The sequence below is a fragment of the Morone saxatilis genome, unplaced genomic scaffold, assembly GCF_004916995.1.
Source record: "Morone saxatilis isolate NCDOM2014 unplaced genomic scaffold, NCSU_SB_2.0 Contig17, whole genome shotgun sequence".
Taxonomy (NCBI): Eukaryota; Metazoa; Chordata; class Actinopteri; family Moronidae; genus Morone; species Morone saxatilis.
Window position 1 is genome coordinate 17,496,721 of NW_023339729.1, and position 14,991 is coordinate 17,511,711.

A 14,991-nucleotide genomic window follows, 5' to 3' on the forward strand; every position below is an offset into this window, starting at 1 on the left:
TTGTACCAGGTGGAGCCTAGAAACATGAAATAAAACATATATATATATATATATATATATATATATAAAATAATAATATATACAATTAATGTAATACAACTAACTGAACTAATAAAAATATGTAGTAGACAATGGCAATTCATGACAGTAGCTAGGTAAACATTGATGATATTATTTATTGTTTTAGAATGTCCCTACAGAGGCTCCATATTGTGGTATACAGGAGTTCTGAACATAAAAGGCACTGTGACATGGCACAAAAAAACCCCTTTCAGTCTTAACAAGAGTAAACAGCACACTCACACCCTCTGCTGAGCTACCTGACTAACTACAGATAGAACTTATTTCATGTGTTTTCCCTTCTCTGCTTCATGGTAAAGTTCCTTGTTGCTACAGTGTGCTGTACAGTGTTGGTCTAACTTATCTTTGTCATCAAAGTTCAACCTTCCGTGTCTTATTTCTAATGCTTGACATCCTCACTCTGCTTCTATCACACCCTCTGCTCAACTTCTCCACTCCACTTCTCCACTCCACTTCGCCACTCCCCTGGAGATAAAGGTGGTGAATTCAATAAAAAGAACACACTTCTTTCGCCTCTCCGCGCACACAAAAACACACGTCCACAGGTTACCTGTGGCAAAGGCCATGCCCAAGCATGTGGTGAACCCTGTGATGGCAAGAATGTCGTCAAAGCTGCCTGCAGCCATCAGCAGGGTGGGGATGCCCTGCTCCACGCCGTAACCGTCCTTCTGCAGCAGCAGCATGGAGGGAACCACCACTGCCGGAGAGACAGCGCCCAGCACGAAGCTACGATGTGGAGGAGATGGATCGTTTGTTAATTTGTGTAGAGAGACTTTGGAAAGTATCAGCCTTTAAATACACCTAGAAAGATGCAAGAGCAGGATATATTCTTCATACTATAGCTGAGATGTGATACACAGACTAAATTTTTTAAAATGCGAATCATTAAAATTCTGCTACCAGTCAGAAAATCCCTACATTGCATTATGCCGACAGCGATCTTCAGGTGCAAACATTGACATTTGACTTGAGCAGTACAAAAATATTTGTATTGGCCCCCATCCACCCTTCAGCCACTGATAAGCAACACACTCAGAGGGGAAACAGGCCATGAAGCGTGATATCTCAAGTTCTATTTCAACTACTGACAGCACACGAGTTCTGACCAGGCAGAAATATAAAGGCGCTTGTTTTGGAGTCCATCGACCCATCGACCATAGACTCAACTTGAGGTAAATAGTCAAACTTGTCAGACAAGAAGCTGCAATGTGATCTAGTGACTCTCGCTGAGCAGTGCATTTTCCATTCTCTACTTCATGGGAACAGGTTCCTTGCAGGTACTCTTACTCTGCTTATATCTGCTGCAGAGGAGTAAACGGCTCCTCTAGCACAGTCTCTTCACACAGCTTATAATGGAAGTACGTTGTGAATCAATAATCACTGATTGTCTGTGAGAAGAATAAAAAAAATAGGAAAAATAGACCCTGTGAAGTCAAAATCAGTGTGCGCTTTAAACCATCCCCAATTAAATAAAGGCTTTTTAAAAAAGTTGGAATTTAAATGGTAAATATATGTGATTCCTCAATATGTTCTTCAAAGGAACTGTGTCTGTCTATCTGTCTGACATACATACATATATAAAGGTAATATAGAGCTTGCTAGTAGAAAACAGAGAGTGGAGACAGAGAGGGAGAGTAAGTAGTGTTCTATTTACCCAAGGATGAAGCCCCACACCCAGGGCAAGCCCATGAGGAAGTGAGAGACCAGAGCTGTGGTGCAAGCCTCTATGATGCAGGGCCCAGCTGCTACACGCAGACACACAGATTTTAGTTTCTTCAGGGCCTGAAAACACGGACACATACATCATTCAAGAGTTTTAGCAGTAATTAGCTGACTTTTATACAGAGAGAGAGAGAGAGAGGATTAATCAGTGGAGTGATGTTTAGAAGTACTGTGTGATTTGTTGATTAACTGTCTGAAACATCTGAAAATGTATGGAGAAAATGGCTTGCTGCAAACCAATTGCATACATTTTTAAAGCAAGAATTAATTGGTTATGTCTTCTCCAAGGCTCAGATTTGCTTGCCTTTCCTCATATTATATCATTGGAAATGTACTACTTTTTAATCAAAAATCCTGAGAATAGTTTCAGTCCTAGTCGAGGCGAGTCATAAGCACAGAGATGAGACTAGTGTGTCATTATTATATCTCTCTAAACATTTCTGTTGCAGATACTAAGCTTCAGTAGTGGAATATGTGTATGTGGCATACCATGGGATCCAACCCCAGACCTGCTCTGGCCAGAATGACAGCCAGAGCGATGTTCCTCAGTGATGCTGACCATCTGAAGTCAATGTACACCCCATCTGTTACCACTGGGATGTTCCTCAGCAGGAAACCCATCAGCAGCATACCTGCAACACAGCAGAGGGTGTGAGAGAGGAAAGATGATCCTTCAGGACACAGAACCAAAAAGGATCGCCTGTTGCTTTTTGAACTTAGAGTGCTCGTGTTGGACACCCGAGACACTGAGACCCACTGTGGGGACTTCGTCTTATAGCATCAATAAAATCAAGTTTCAACAAGGTCCAAACCTTCTCTACAAAGTGATTTGGCAATGAGAATATTTCACTATAATGTTACATTGCATTATTAAGAATTGTGGAAATTAAATTTAAGCTCTTTATGATTATGGCTATGGATGTGTTCTCAACAAGGGAAATGATACATAACGGGAACATTTTAAAAACTGTTAATGAGTGGGGACTGAGGACTTATAGTGTTATATCCTCATACAGGAATCCTCTTGGCAGTTGGTGTCAAGAATGTTTCAAAATACAGAAAACTGATAAACAAGAATATACTTCTGAGGAAAAAAACAGGAAAATGAAGTAAAAAGAGAAACAAACTCAAAGATCCCCTCCTATATCTGACTTGAACTTCAATCTACCTTCTGATGTTATTTACACATAAGGAGTGGCTCCAGCTTCCTTGATTTTTATCTTGTTAGGGGAGCAGCTGGTGGCTTATGATTTCCATTTTTTAGATTCATATTCACCTTATATTTCATTTAAACCACAATTGTAAATGACATTTACACTATCTTCTTATCAATGTTATGACTTTTTCAAGCCCTAACGCATTAGATGGCATTAACACTTAACCAGAGCCTGATCAAGTCACATCTCTTGTATTTCACGATGAGTGGCATCATATTCCTTAAATAAAAAAGCTGTATTACCCAAACATTTTTCGATCACAGCAGAATCATCGCCATGCAATACCAAGAAAGCAGGGCTATCTTGTGTAGGCCAACAATAAAACCAATAGAAGCGAAACACAAAATAAAGTACCAACAGAACCCAGTGCATCAGCAGCTTATGTGTACTTGACTAAGAATGGAAAAAGTGAGTAACATGATTGTACAGTTAATCATGAACTCTCCTTTTAACCCCAAGTCCTTATATCAATGACAAAGGTGAAATGAATGAGTCAGCAGATTCCTTTGTAATACATCATAAAATGAATACGTCCATGGCTTTAAGATGTATGACACTCATTAGGCTGTGGAGAATATTTTGCATTATTTCTGTTACAGCATTACTATTTCCTTGGCCAATTTATAATAATAATTATTATTATTATTATTATTATTATTATTATTATTAATGAATTATTATTAATTTATCTGCAAATACAATTCTTTGTGCTGTATACACAGAGTACTCCTTGTCCGACTGCTACCCGTTTGTATGTATTTATTGTAATTTTTCAACCTGCTTGTGATAACCTCTTACAAATACTCACACTGGAAAATGATGTATTGTGTTGCTAAATATATCACCCTGGCCAAGGCATCTGTGTAACTAAATATGAACTAAAGGCTTGTATAAACACACCTGTGCATGAAACATAACCACTAAATCCCCAGACTTACCAAGGAGTGGTGGGAACGGTGGAAGTTTGGGCAGACGGATGAAAGACACTAATTTGCCACCGATGAGTGCACAGATGAAGAGGATCGTGATGCCAAACAGGTTGCCCCCTGGAAGACATTCTTTCTCCGTGATGGACCACACCACTCCAAAGAGCACAGCTGCCAATAGGACTAGAAAGGGCAGAGGAGACAGATATTACATTGTGATGTCAATGAGAACAATAATGTGATCGGGTTTTTAAAGGCATTAAGAATGAGTGGGTAATAAGCAGATTATTACATGTATTTTTGTTGTGTTACAATTTCTAACCTCTCAAACTTCCTCACTGATGATTCACTTCACTGTCTGTGAGTGCATTTCATAATGTGAACATACATTAAAGTATTTGTGTATATAAGTACGTATGTATCTACAGCATTGCTGTATTTCTCAGATACTTCAAGGTATACATGATACTCATGTCATCTGAAGTTTTTCCACAGTCTTGTGTGAAAGACATGCAACACATTTCCTGGGTAAAGCCAGCTTGAACCAACTTAAGTCCCCCCCTCCCTTACCTTTAGTAATGAGAGAGGCCAGGAAACCTCTTGGTGGACATGGGCAAAATCTGTGGAGCAAAGGGCAGCAGACCACTGGCGGGTCTGTGTTGGTGCCAGCATCCACCACAGGGTTTCGTGGAATAAAATAGGTGGTCTCCTCTGTGACATTGGGACTGGAACAGCGCCGTACCACCACTTGGATCTGGTTCACACTTAGGTGCTGGAGAAGGAGGAACAGAATGTGCACAAGAACAGGTCAGTGATCACATTTGCCTGGCGGACATAGTAGTTTCTGTTAGATGCCTTAGCATCACAAGAGCCGTAAAGCCAATGCATGATGAAGGTTTTTTGGTATGTTGTAATATCTTTATGTCTTAAAATGTACTGTTGACTGCAATGTCCAATACAGTACATATATTTATTAATATCCAGGCCTTACACAGAACACCAGATCACAAGTGTCACACTGACACATGTATGAATGCATTGGTTATAGAAAGATTAGAAACTGGTCGATAGATGTCCCTGAAGCCTCTTTAATTTCCAAACCCTTATTAAGTGTCGTGCCCTATCAGTACTGTTGACACAGAGGTGCGTCATACCAGCAGATTACAGACTACAGTTTCTTACAAACAATAGAGTGAAGATATGAACTGGGCCCTGGAAGCTGATAACTGCGACTCCCAGAACACCTTCTATGTCATATTGCTCAGGTGGGTACATTGGCACAAAGTTTTGACTTTGCTTCTGCATTTTTAATTCATTCACATTAGAATTCCAGCAAATTGTCGTAAGGCGAACAATTATTTTAAAAGGTTATTGAATTGTATATTAAAACATAGAGACAAAGAAGCAGAGGAACATGACAGTTTATATGTATCTTAAAATTCAATGTCTTAATTAGAGAATATAAAAAAACACAGCCATTTGAGAAACTTTTTTTCCTTTAAAGAAAAACAATATTCGTTACCAAACAGCCTTTTCAGTTTTGCCAAGGCAGTGACACCTGAAATATAACTATGTTAGACCAAGAGATTCTTAATAGCAAAATACTATACCTCCACATGGTTTGCTGCAGGCAAAACAATTCTGTCCAGCAGCGGGCTGGGTGCTGGACTGGGTGCTGGACTGGGTGCAGGGCTCGGCTCCGGGGTAACAGGTTTGGGCTGGGTGTCCTCCATGGCAATTGGCTACAGTATTTCTGCTCCACTCACTTCTCTATCACAGCACATCAAGCCGAGGGGTGGGGTTGATAGCCATTGATGGGCAGTTCCTTCACTTCTGCTTCTGTATGTCCACCTCTGACCGCAGGCTCCTATTCATACAGCACGGTTTTATCGGAAGAGAAACAAATTATTATTTACTTAATAATGGAGAACAGTGATGTTGGCACAGGTGTGGAAATTGGCATGCAATGATACGTTTAATCTTACACACTGCTTTTTTGTTTAGTTTAACAGATACTGTACTGGGTCTGACCAGGAGGGGGTGAATGAGGAAAAAGGAACACATGATTTCTGTGTACATGAGGAACTATGAGGCTCACACTGTATGTATGTAGCTATATGATGGCATGCCAACATGGCGCACTACTGGACTACAAAGTAATCCTGCTGTAACGCATTACAACGGGTTAATACTATACTCTTAATAACTTTAGCTGTTAGTTCAAGCTATATTACACATAAAAAGTTGACATGTAACTCATTTACATTAACTTAACGCTACTACAATGTTTTGACAGTTGCTCATGGCAACAGACGTTGGTTAATCCAATTGTGAGGGAGCACACTAATCAATGCTTACAGCTCCGCCATATGGCACAGCTAGTTAGCGTCAGCTCGAGTACGTTACGTCGAGTGCTAGGGCAAGTAGGTTAGACTTAACTTAGCGACTGCCAACAAATAACCCTAAGTGGTGGCATCGGTAGCCGCCGAGCTAGCCAGCTAAGCAAGCCAATGTGTTTTGACGTTTGGCTGCCTCGGGGTCTGGTCACCGTGCACACAAGTGTAGGGACAGAGGCAGCTGAAAACCTACTGCTACAGTAATTAGCTGCTAGTGAGGAGGCAAATCCACGCCTCACGATAAACCACAACGGTGGACCCATTATCGGACAAAGACATGCCTTCTCACTAGAGGTAACGCTTGAAACAACGTGACGTTATTTCCTCGATTTCGCATCGGTTAAACTGCTAAACCCTGTTAATTAACGTTAACTGGGAACCGCTTTAAAGAGGGTCATGTTGAATAACGTCAGGTTAGATAACGCCAACGTAAAAACTCGGTCGTCACGGGCTGACTTAGCGTTACACTGTTGTACTGCTAAAAATGAAACCGTAACCTACAGTCTGGTTTCGATGAATAAAGCAAAGCTCAATTTCACTCTCTACTCTGATACCTTTGGGTAAAATCATCAAATTTCGCCGAGAGAGGGAATTGTCGTTGTCCGATATTGGATTCATTGCCAGTAGCTGTGTGCGCCCTACCAACAGCTGTCAGTGAACTCAGCACGGTGGCGTGCTACACACACACAGAGAGAGAGAGAGAGAGAGAGAGAGACCACTCCTGACCCCATTTTATCAGGTTCCTTAAACATATAACAGTCATTAAAGAAAAAGCAGCTCACCTCATATCGTAAACATTGTCATCGCTTGTCAGTGGCAGAGTTTCTGGCAGTGCTGTGGCAGATAGAGCAGCTGGGGAATGGGAATCAGGCGGATTAGTGATGGCCAAGCATGTATCTACCGCGCACAGGAGTGCTTGGTTGGGGGGAAGTTAGGTTAAATGGAAAAGTCACTCAAGGGTATTCGTGAAGACGTTTTTAATGGATGTTTAAACATATTTCTTTATTAATCACAGTCAAAATTTGACAGAGTGCTTTGTGAAACTAACAAATGATGTATTTATTAAGTTTATAACACCAGTATACACCTCTACTTGTTGTATAGTCAATTTATTAAAATGTCAGTCTACATATTATTTTGGCATGTACACATTTAAGGCATAGATTTTTAGGTTAGAAAATGCCTCCCATGGAATCAGTAAACATAATATGCAAAATCAAAACAAAATGATCAAGTCACTTTATTTGGGGTTTGAATGAGAATAGAAGCGACTGCCTCCACTGCTGCCACCGTGAACTCGCTACAGTTTTCTCAGAGTCTCCATCCTCCATCGATGATTTGCTCTGTCCCAGTCACATAGGCCGACTGTGAAGGAGAGGAAACATCAGATCACTAATCAATCAAGTCAAATCAAATCATCTGTTTGCATGTATAACTATGGAATATTTAATGTTTACATTGGAGTTAAGCATACATATGTTGGGACGTAGCCAGGTTTTTAGAAACACTGATGCCACATATATGCATGACATGGATCAGTTAATCTGCGAGCGCTCACCTCATCTGAGGCCAAGTATACGCACAGGTACGCCACCTCTTCAGCTGTGCACATTCTGCCAGTTTTCTGTCTTGCCATGAAATCCTTATAAGCCTGAGGAGAAACATAAAAAGAGGAGTTACAGTTGTAGCAGTTATTATCTTCAACACCCGGCCAGAAGGATTTCTTCTTGTGGAAACAAAGATAAGATGTACCTGTTAAATGACTCATGCAGGCATTACTGTCAGATTAAGAATGGAGAAAATGACAGAGTAAATCTGAGTCAACCATATCTACCTGTTCTGGGTCAGGCTGGGCCTGGATCCTTCCCCTCAGTGATGGAGTATCAACAGTGCCTGAGAAAATATAAAAGAACAGGATTTTCTTCTGAAACCCAACACTGAATACGTAAATATAGATAGCCTTTGGCTAATTGGCTGACTTTGATAACCAAATCGGTATGCTTTGATTCAGTTCAGGTCTGCTGTGCAGATGAAAGCCTGACGAGTTTGAAGGGACAAGGCTTGTGTATCTTTGAAAAACACGAATATGAAAGGCCCTGCAGTCTTTCTAAAAAACATCAATTTAATTTGTTTTCAAGGATATCTACAGTAATATAGTTCTCTATTAAAAGGCAAGTAACCTTGAATAATGCTTGAGGAAAGATAAAAAGGACACTTTTATTTTGAAAGGAGTACTAAACTTACCAGGACAAACACAATTGCAGCGAATGCCTTTGTCAATGAAATCAGCCGCTATAGATTTGGTGAGCCCAATCACGGCAGCCTTGGAGGTACTATAGACACACCGGTTCACAACGCCTGTGTTCGAGGAAACACATAGGTCACTCACACAGACACACACACGCACAAAGCAATTATCTGAGATAAGAGGATTACAATGAACATGGTCATACTTCAACGACTTAATGTCCCTTTAATTGGGGATAATATTTGTTCTACAGTCATCTACAGTGAAAAGATCTGTGGAAGATCATTTACCTTTTATGCTTGATGCAACAGATGCCATGTTAATAATGTTTCCTGATTTCTTTGCCAACATCTAGAACAACAACACGAATTAGGAGGGTGGCATATAAACAGAATATAACTGGCAAACATTAAGAGTAAAATTACCATTAATAGTCAACAAATCAATGACAAACGTGGTGAGATCCAAGCAAAAATTCTCCGTTGAGACGGTTTGGTTAGTTTAAAGCTGGATTAGCGATTGGGCAGTCACCTCCCATCATGCCACAGGCTCAGAGTAATACAGCTAATCCCAGCGACAAAGGATGAAAACAAAATAAAAGCATATGTCGCTGAATTTACAACAGCACCGATTTCATTCTCTCAACAACAGGATAAACGGTGTTAAGCATTAGGTAAAGAGGCCAAAGGTCACCTTAGGCAGGAAAGCCTTGCACATGAGGTACATGCTCCGGACGTTCACGTTCATTGTGAAGTCCCAGTCGGCCTCTTCGCAGTCCAAGATGGAGCCGTGGTGCACAAACCTGCAGACGGTAGATGACATGTAAACTTTGAAAGTAGCAAAAATAGTGTCACGCGATTAGATGTAATCACCTAAACATACGGCTTTAGCCAAGAGGTAAAATACCTCATACGTCAATCAGAATCAAACCAGAAGAGATAAATATGCGATAAAAGTTATTAAACTACACCTAAATGCTGCGTGAACCCCCTCAACATTTTACAGACCTTTGTTAAGGAGATTGACGAAAGGTCAAGGAGAGGTTAAATCTTAAGGTATAGGGATTTTGGAAATGTAGTTAAGCAGGACCACCTGGGCACCCTGGTGGTCGTAATGTTATGCACCCCTACACACAACAAACTGTGCTGCACTGTCAGTTCTGACACCTTTCTATCAGAACCAGCATAAACCTTTTCAGCAGTTTGAGCTACAGTAGCTCGTCTGTTGGATCCGGACCACACGGGCCAAGGCCTTACCACTCCCCACATGCATCAATGAACGTTGCCCCCCCATGATGCTGGCACCGGTTCACCGCTTTTCCTTCCTTGGACCACTGCAGACCGGGGACACCCCACAAGAGCTGCAGTCTTGGAGATGCTCTGACCCAGTCGTCTAGCCATCACAATTTGGCGCTTATCAAAGTCGCTTAAATCCTCTACGCTGCCTCATTTTTTTCCTGCTTCTACACACATCACATTTGAGGGACAAAAATGTTCTCAGCTGCTGCCTGATATTAATCCCACCCACTTGCACCAGCGCGCCATGAAAATGAGATATATGTATCCTACTGAAAACAATTCTTTTACAAAGCTGTGACCAAATATGAAGATGTAATTTTCTAAAAACAGCTGAGAACTGTAATTTTTTTTATACGCTTATTTTTTTTTTTGGGGGTGGTCCTTTTATTGGCCTTTAATGAAGTGAGCAGCCAAAGACAGACAGGAAAGGGTTCAATAGACAGGAAAGGGGGGCAGAGAGAGGGGATGACACGCAGCAAAGGGCCACAGGTCAGATTGGAACCCTGGGCCACTGCAGCAAGGACTCAGCTTCAGTACATGGGACGCCAGAACTACTGACTGAGCTAACCGGGCCCCCCAGAACTGTAGCTTTTAACAAATATTTGACTCAGAACCTAAATATTTCATGCTGATGAATATTCATGGCATCACAATGCTTTATGTGGGATCGACTCAAAAACTACAGTGTCGATTATAATGAAGAAACATGTCACCAATTAAAACTTTGGTTTATTCATTCGTGAGATTTTCCTCATTGTAAAAGAATTGAAATTTTAACAGACGCTACTGAAAAGAGCAAAAAAAAAAAACTCACCCAGCAACATTGAACAGCACATCTACATGCTCATGTTCCTTGGCCAGGGCTTCGACTTGGTCCTTCTTAGTTACATCCACGACCTTGGTCTTGATCCCTGTTGGTGAAAAGAAAAACAGAGCTTTGATTGTGGAGAAAAAGACCCAATTACTTTAATGACAGACTTGGAAAACAGAAAATGAGGATGAAAACACCCTGCTTCACATCTGCACAATTCTGCTCTACATAAGGCAGTTAGAGGAGAAGACCATTGCTTGTGAGCTACAGGGGCAATAAGCCTGAGTAGGTTACTAAGCCGTAATTTGCTTGTATAGTGTAACTAAAATAGGAAAAGCAACACTCTATAGCCTTTGCATTCAAAATATGTCCTATATCAGTGGTTCCCAACCTTTTTCCTTAAAGGAGCCCTTTTTTATCATTGAGGACGACCCAAAGAGTGAACACAATAACTGCAGGAAGTTTATGTAAAACGAGCGATTTGGAAGTATTTTGAGCAGATTATTTCCTGTGAATGTCATATCGGGGTTTTACTGATATTTTTAGGAATTTCCAATACAATTTTCTGCCTGTATTATGTATGTATAAAGTTTTTAACAATCGTACATAATTAACAGGCTTCCTTTTTGACGAATTCAGTGTTTTTTTCTCCTTGATGCTAGGCGTTTTTTTTTAATTAGCTGTTTGCTTTAACTGCACTTTCTAATGAAAGACAAGTTTTATCTAAATAATAATCTAAACTTTTAAAATAACAATTTATTTAGTTTTCTTCACAGAAATGAACAAAATGCTGTGATATAGGGCCATTGTGTATACATTTTCTTACACCCCTTAAAATCAAGGCCTTGTGACCCCCTGCGAAGCTTTGCCGACCCCTAGTGGGGGTCCCGAACCCCAGGTTTGTGAACCACTGTTATATATTATCTTTAAGTAACGCTGTTATCTCTGCTAAACAAAAATCTTGCAAAAATGTATCTTGATAAAAAAAAATTGAATGTGTAAATATAATGGAAATATACTATTTTGATAATCTATTCATTGATCAAGTCAGTTTCCAGCTTCTCAAACATAATATTTGCTGTCTTGTATAATAGCAAACTGAATATGTTGGGATTTAGAATGTTGGTCAGACAAAACAAGACATTTGAAGACCTTAGATTCTTAGGATCAGGGAAACTATATATATATATAGAAACTATATATATATATAGATTAATCATATTACCATACGACTAATCAAGAAAATAATGTGCAATTTACTGACTATGAAAATAATTGGCAGTGCATTGTTAGGATAAACTAATTTTATCAAATTTCTCTCATTATAAGCTACCAGAGGTTAGTACAGACACAAGGGGAAAAACGTGTCTCCATCCTGGCTGCATTTCACTGGTTACCCAGCAGATGGCAGCCTCGCACAAACAGAAATCTTACCTTGAATTCCATCCAGCTCTTTTAACTTCTCTCCATTGATGTCTGTTGCTGTGACTTGAGCTCCCTCCTTTGCAAACGCCTACAGTTGAAAAAAAAAACAGATTCAGTTCCAAGTGGTTCCACAATGTCTACACGTCATGAAAAAAAACTAAATGCTGGGAAATAATTTCAATGTCACAGTGTTGATTATTGCCACATACCTATACACATAGAATGTCAATTTCTAAGCCTAAACCCCTCACTTTAAATCCCTTCTACCTCCAGTGAGGTGATAACTGAGTGACTGCATCATTAACCTCAGAGCAGACCACATCCGCAAAATACACCTTTTACAGTCGAAATGGAAAATGCGCAACAGACCTCTCACACCATATGCCACTTTTAATGCTATGTAATTTGAACCTAATGATCTGAGACATAAATAGGTCGCTCTGTATTAGAATTCGTCCACACTTCACCATGCACAAACCCCTGTAATATAAGACATCACAAGAAGGGAATGGATGTGATGATGACCCATTCTTTACGAGAATGCATGTGAGATGTCAAGTGATTTGTTTTCTCGTTGGAAAAAGAATACCACCAGATGACTGTGCCCGAGGAATGTCGTGAAACTGTGTTTGCGTCATCTCAAGAATCGCCATTACAGCAACCTTATCTACATACATATTGTCGACATAAACACAGAACGTCTATAATCTTCATACAAAGTGAAATTATTTCTATAAAACAATAAACTGATGATTTTTTTCCATAAAAATAGCTTGAATATTTTGTCACAATTGGAATAAGGATGGAGGTAAAACCAGAACTTAAGCAGGCAACTACAGTAAATATATGGACACGGTGCATGTTTCTGTAGCACAATCATTTGGAAGAAAACGTGTTTTGGATCAAGAATATTGTTGTTGATGTTGCAGAAGATGTTATGGGATTTTCGCGACATTAAAATCTGTGTGCGTTACATAAAAACTGGTTGAAATATATATTTAAGTCTAAACATACACCGCTTTCAGGTCTGCACACCACAGGATATTAAATAAACAACCTTCTTCTGTGATATGGTTGGAAACATCAGTGACAAATTCATATTAAAGCTCATTACTATTGCTGCAGCCCGTCCAATCCCCTGCGCAGCAGCTGACAGCACAATCACTTTCCCGTCCAGGCGGCCCATAGTGCACCCTTGCTGCTGCTGATCAAAACAGACAAACAAAAATAGAGTTTTCAACAATAACAACAGCTTTATTTTAATGATAAAGGCTGAGAATATTAAAAAAAATCTCCTGCTGAGCATTCATTAGATATTTACAAAAGTGTTTATGAAAGATAATTTTAGCTGAGAGTTTGCAGTAAAAAATGATAAACATATACCCAGTTCATGAAATGCTTTCACATTTACATAACGTTTGTTTGGAAGAACTGGCCAGTTACATATTACATAGCACAGTATGTGTACGAGCAGCCAGACAACAACAGAAGCTCAAACTTTACCAAGAGAATAATCTACTAACAACGATGCCAAAACACCAAACACACTGTCTCATGTTTTGATCCCTCAGGAGTGCAGCCCAATTATGAGCCCTTACTAGATTTCCCACTTGAGGTTTGAATCTAGATTGCATTAATCAATCAATCACAGAGTAATCTCTGTTAAGCTAAGAGGTAATGACTGACAGGCTATTTCTCAAGAGGTTTTGAGTGGAGACAAAATGTGACCACCCATACCTTACTTAGCATTATGAAAGCCCCAACACAGATGGTGTAGTATCAGAATTTATTCATCTGAACTGATTGGGCAGTGGTCCATAATTACTGTGTCCTTAATAGTACACTCCACAGATGAACTGAGGCTATAAATATGCATGGCAATTTTATTACACCTATCACTCACAATGACATATTGAACTAGGCTTTATGAGGACATCTGTTTTACAAATCATTTTATCTTACATGTTAGATAAAATGTTACATGTTACAAGGACCGGCTTGTCACTAACTTATTCTAATATATAATATTTACTCATAATAAGTACAAAACTAATTTCAGCTAAACCTAAATATGAGTGCCCCCTTTTTCTTTTATTTCCCTATTTTCTCATCAAATTCAAACAATCACTTACAGTGAACAACAACTCACACTTTCTACTGAGTGAACCAGGTGAACCAGAAGTGCACCATCTCAAATGTCCTTGGCCTTGGGGAAGCTACAGCATTATCACAATGGAAACTACTTTAAAATTTCAAAATAAAGTTTTCAGAGTTCATTTTCATTAGGGCACTCGTGAAAGACCAAATCAGAGAGCTCTCCTTTCTGCAGCCGGGCACAGCTTGGTATCAAAGCCCTTTTTTTTTCATTTGTGCTTTTAAATCATGTGAAGGCCTATTAATACCGATATGTACAAGGTTAAATGATCTCTTACATAGCTTTCTTGAGTAAATAAATGTCTGTACACCAGCCAGCTGGGGCAATATTTATCTGCCAAGTCAAACTTTCAGTCAGGACCGATGCTTTAATGGTGCAGTACAATATGACTGACAGCTGCCATTATCTGCAGTGTCAGCCTCAGGGCATGGTGGGATTCAAAAGCAAACAATAACAAGAGATGAAATGACTTTGCAAGCTTTATTTTGAAATCCTGAGGTACTCTAAATCTGTTTATACCTGAACTTCACCAAGGTCGAGGACGATTGAAACAGTGAAGCTCTAACACCTGGTAGTTACTCTGGTCAATTGGAAAGCACCTATTTTTGCAAACTGGCCCCATGAAAAGCATGCCGAATTAGCTACTAGCGGCCCCTCTTTGCACTGTAGCCTATCCATGGATGTACAAACAACTACCAACAAGTAACACTGA

At 39.8% G+C, this 14,991-nt stretch overlaps 2 protein-coding genes across 4 annotated transcripts in view; both read right to left on the reverse strand.

The window, feature by feature from the left end:
* The window catches only part of si:dkey-162b23.4 (sodium/hydrogen exchanger 9B2), a 10,711-nt gene extending 3,692 nt beyond the window's left edge, over window positions 1–7,019 (reverse strand). The window contains exons 1-7 of the mRNA XM_035660600.1: window positions 6,897–7,019; window positions 5,557–5,813; window positions 4,517–4,718; window positions 3,959–4,129; window positions 2,293–2,435; window positions 1,736–1,863; window positions 632–807 (exon numbers count right to left, since the gene is read on the reverse strand). Coding sequence (XP_035516493.1) covers window positions 632–807; window positions 1,736–1,863; window positions 2,293–2,435; window positions 3,959–4,129; window positions 4,517–4,718; window positions 5,557–5,679 — 943 coding nt within the window. The 5' untranslated portion in view covers window positions 5,680–5,813; window positions 6,897–7,019. The remainder of the gene's footprint in view (window positions 1–631; window positions 808–1,735; window positions 1,864–2,292; window positions 2,436–3,958; window positions 4,130–4,516; window positions 4,719–5,556; window positions 5,814–6,896) is intronic.
* Window positions 7,020–7,304: 285 nt separating this feature from the next.
* bdh2 (3-hydroxybutyrate dehydrogenase, type 2) overlaps window positions 7,305–14,991 on the reverse strand; it is an 8,116-nt gene continuing 429 nt past the window's right edge. For 2 of the 3 annotated variants that reach the window (XM_035660602.1, XM_035660605.1), the window contains exons 2-10: window positions 13,239–13,328; window positions 12,134–12,212; window positions 10,703–10,799; window positions 9,284–9,392; window positions 8,881–8,941; window positions 8,587–8,700; window positions 8,177–8,235; window positions 7,901–7,993; window positions 7,305–7,707 (exon numbers count right to left, since the gene is read on the reverse strand). In XM_035660602.1, the coding sequence (XP_035516495.1) occupies window positions 7,654–7,707; window positions 7,901–7,993; window positions 8,177–8,235; window positions 8,587–8,700; window positions 8,881–8,941; window positions 9,284–9,392; window positions 10,703–10,799; window positions 12,134–12,212; window positions 13,239–13,310 (738 nt within the window). In that variant the 5' untranslated portion in view covers window positions 13,311–13,328 and the 3' untranslated portion in view covers window positions 7,305–7,653. The remainder of the gene's footprint in view (window positions 7,708–7,900; window positions 7,994–8,176; window positions 8,236–8,586; window positions 8,701–8,880; window positions 8,942–9,283; window positions 9,393–10,702; window positions 10,800–12,133; window positions 12,213–13,238; window positions 13,329–14,991) is intronic. The other variant, XM_035660603.1, reaches the window with a different exon arrangement.